The sequence below is a fragment of the Coffea arabica genome, chromosome 5e, assembly GCF_036785885.1.
Source record: "Coffea arabica cultivar ET-39 chromosome 5e, Coffea Arabica ET-39 HiFi, whole genome shotgun sequence".
Taxonomy (NCBI): domain Eukaryota; kingdom Viridiplantae; phylum Streptophyta; class Magnoliopsida; order Gentianales; family Rubiaceae; genus Coffea; species Coffea arabica.
In genome coordinates, this window is record NC_092318.1 from 38,478,689 (window position 1) to 38,482,020 (window position 3,332).

The 3,332-nt window shown below is 43.8% G+C and overlaps 1 protein-coding gene across 1 annotated transcript; it reads right to left on the minus strand.

Moving 5' to 3' along the window:
* Positions 1-791: 791 nt before the first annotated feature.
* Positions 792-2,810, minus strand: LOC140006997 (uncharacterized). The gene has a single exon (XM_072049668.1). It carries the CDS (start codon positions 2,808-2,810, stop codon positions 792-794), a length of 2,019 nt encoding a protein of 672 aa, XP_071905769.1.
* Between the last annotated feature and the right edge of the window lie 522 nt (positions 2,811-3,332).

Sequence of the window (3,332 nt, forward strand, 5' to 3'; positions counted from 1 at the left end):
CAGAAACATATTAAAGAAAAAGATTCAACCTTTCACAAATACACAAAAACCCACAAATATTTGCACAAATACTCTCATTTCTGATCATTTAATCCCGGAAAGTAGCTCCTGCCACTCTTGCTGCTGTTTTCTGGTGGCTGAAGCTTGACATAGCTTCTTGTAGTGTGAGCAAGAAATGGAAGGGAAACATGGGGACTTCTTCCCCCGTTTTTAACTATTCGGTCATCTAAGTCATTAGCAAATCGATACTAATAAACTTATAAATATGGTTAAAATCAAATGAATGAATCCTAATTGTATACCAGTTCAAGAGAAGTCATTCTTTGTTGCAGTCAAATAGCATTTGGAACCATAATGTCAGTGTCTTTCTTTGGTGGAGTATCAATGCACTTTGATTATCATAAGGATAAGGTATGCAATTACTATTCCAAGTTTTGCCGTAGAATGTAGACATGATGCTTCAACTCAATACCGCATTTTTTGAAGGCAAAATCTATCTTAATGGACTTGGTTAATCTACATATATCATCCAGACCTCCCAAACAAAGAGAAAATAGAGAAGCCTTGAGCAAAAGAGCTACTCCCTAAAGTAGTAGGTATTCTGCAAGCAAATTCTACTTGCTGATTTAAGTGAAGTGAGAAACAATAATGATTGCTATTCCTATAATACATACAAGGACTGAGGAACAAAGCTAATCTTAGCATCATAAGTATAAAATTTCATGAATTTATCCTTAAAATACTCTACTGATCAAGATGTCCTAGAATTTATATATTTGGAATTCGAAGAATCAATGGAACTTTAGCACTCCAGATTGATAGAAAGTTAAACTATTTATGCCTTCCCCTACTAGATGTTGGACTGTAGGGTCATGCATCAAGGCCTCCTGCTTTGTAGCCCACTCCAAGACGATGAGCACATCTTGTTGGGCCAATTCTTTGTTTTCGGGTACATGCATCGCAATGTAGCAGAGGAGAATGAGTGAAGGTATCTGAACCATTTGTTCACCAAAATAAATCAAGGGGATGAGGTGCTTCGCCCCTCCAGCCTCAATAATTGCCTTGCAGTGATTCACATGCAGGAAATTGTCAGTGCAAGCAAACTTGGTTAGAGCAATTGCCGCCTCACAAATGATCTCGGGTTCCCTGTCATCAAGAAGCCGTACCAGTGGCCCGATGATTCTAGTTTCTGTAGCCCGGAATGTCCTGGCCAAATTCCCAATAGATTTGAGGCTGGGGATGAGGAGGTCTTGGTCTTCTTTCTCAATGATTCTCAGAAATTGGTCTATAACTGCTCTCGCAGCTGGAGCAGTAGGCTTGAAAGCCGAGCGTCTCAAATCTGCATTTTCTTCTGCTACTGCCGTGATCTCCATCAGTGCCATCGCTGAATTATACTGAACTTCATCAGGACCTTTCTCTAACAAAACTGCAAAGCATAAGAGGGCTCTGGATTCTGTAATACTTCGACAGACGCTAATGTTTCCCGTACAGAGATGCCAAAGAGCTCTGGCAGACATTGCTTTCATTGCTGTCTTAGTAGCAGGATCCTCTAACTCCCTCCCCTTGATGCTGGATCCAGCTAATGCAACGTGGCGGGCTTGATGGTGGTGTTGATGCTGATGTTGTTGGTTACTCTGGTGCTTTAAGTTATTGTTGTGATTGATCACGGCATTGTTATCCTGTGCTTGCTGGGTTTTGGGAAATGCAGTGGATTTCATGGCCATAGTGTTGGTAATCACGTTATGCATTTGGCTGGGCGTGTCACTTCCTAGCGGATGTGATATTTGACCGTGAAGATATTCATCATCAGCAGTAGCACTAGCAGGTCCCTTCATATTGATATTATTATTATTATTGCGGTGGATTTGGATGGCGTTATTGGAGCTAGAATTAGCCATTACGACGGTGTGAATGGACATGGCTTGTTTGCTAGCAATGGCATACTTGCTGTGCTCTTGAATGGTCTCAAACGCAAGATGACTGACCAGCAGCCGAATAATATTGTTCTGAGCAAAATGATCTTGACAATCTGGGTGATTTGCGGCCAGCTCCGAGATAGCCCAAGCCACCATGACTTGGACCTTCATGTGACCCTCCTTGAGGATTTTAGCAAACACCGAAGAAACACCCGCATTCACAATCTGTTCGACGCTTTCGGGATCACGGCCCAGAAGTCCAATAGCCCTTGCTGCATTCTCCTGTCCCTCCATTCGACCTTCCTTAGCCAGCTTCAGCAACGGTGCAACCCCACCTTCCTCTATGATCAGCTTCCCATATCGATCGTTATCCCGGGCCAAGGAAACCAGAGACGTAGCCGCGTCCGCGCGTTCTTCCAGGGTACCAGAGCACAGGATGGCAATCTGCTCCCATATCAAGCACAGGATGGGCTCGTTTGCAGCAATCGGAGGAAGCCCGAGATATTCGTCATCGCGATCATCCGCCGGGGTGGATACCCGGAGGAGCCATGACACGTCCCCCATAGAATTCTCGAGTTGTTGGGAGATTTTTCTGAAAGCCGCTGCGGGAATGATGGTAAAGACCCGTTTCAAGCCATTGGCCCTGCACTTGAATATGAGGGTGAGGGCCTTGTCGAGGACTTGCTCCGTCTCATAAATGATGCGGCGGGTGGGGCGTTCGTACAATTCGCTGCTGGCACGGGCAGCCTGCCTCAGCAGCCCCGCCAGCTTCTCCGTCTTGGTCTTGATCTCCAAACATTCTTGCCTGAAAGAGCTGGTATCATCCGCGGATTTCGTCACCTGGTCCGCCAACTGTATTGGTTTTGCTAGGATTTGTTTAACGATGTCTGCCATCGCCGCAGCGGACCATTGTTCTCAAAAGGATATAATAATCCACAAAAAACTCTCTATCTAATTTCTAAATGAAAACCAAAGTATATATATGATATATATACTGACCTTTTACATCTAGACTAACACAAATCTACAAAAGGCCATGATTCTTGAGAAAGGAAGGACGCAAATAGAAAAATGGAGTAGTAATTAATAGAAACAAATTCTTGAGGCTTTTGGTCTACACTGGCATTTAACTAGTAACGTTTGTATGATCAGATGAAAAGATATCCTATGTACCCTTGTATTATCATTTACTAAGGTGGGGTTTAGAGGAATTATTGTGCAGGTGGTGTTGGGGCAATAGTGTTTCAAGAGAAGTTGGGTGATTACCGGAGGAGGAGGTGGTGATGCATGGCAAGTGCAGCCGTGGCTAGGACGGTGGTAGTGGTGACAGGAGATTGAGGATGGGAAGTGCAATGGCCAAACGCAATTGTCTCTTTTTGGTTTTCTCTGGCAAGTTAATTTTGTAAGATTTTCTAA

What these genes read in the sequence shown, in the direction of transcription:
- LOC140006997 (XM_072049668.1), bottom strand. Translation starts at nt 2,810, where the DNA reads ATGGCAGACATCGTTAAACAAATCCTAGCAAAACCAATACAGTTGGCG.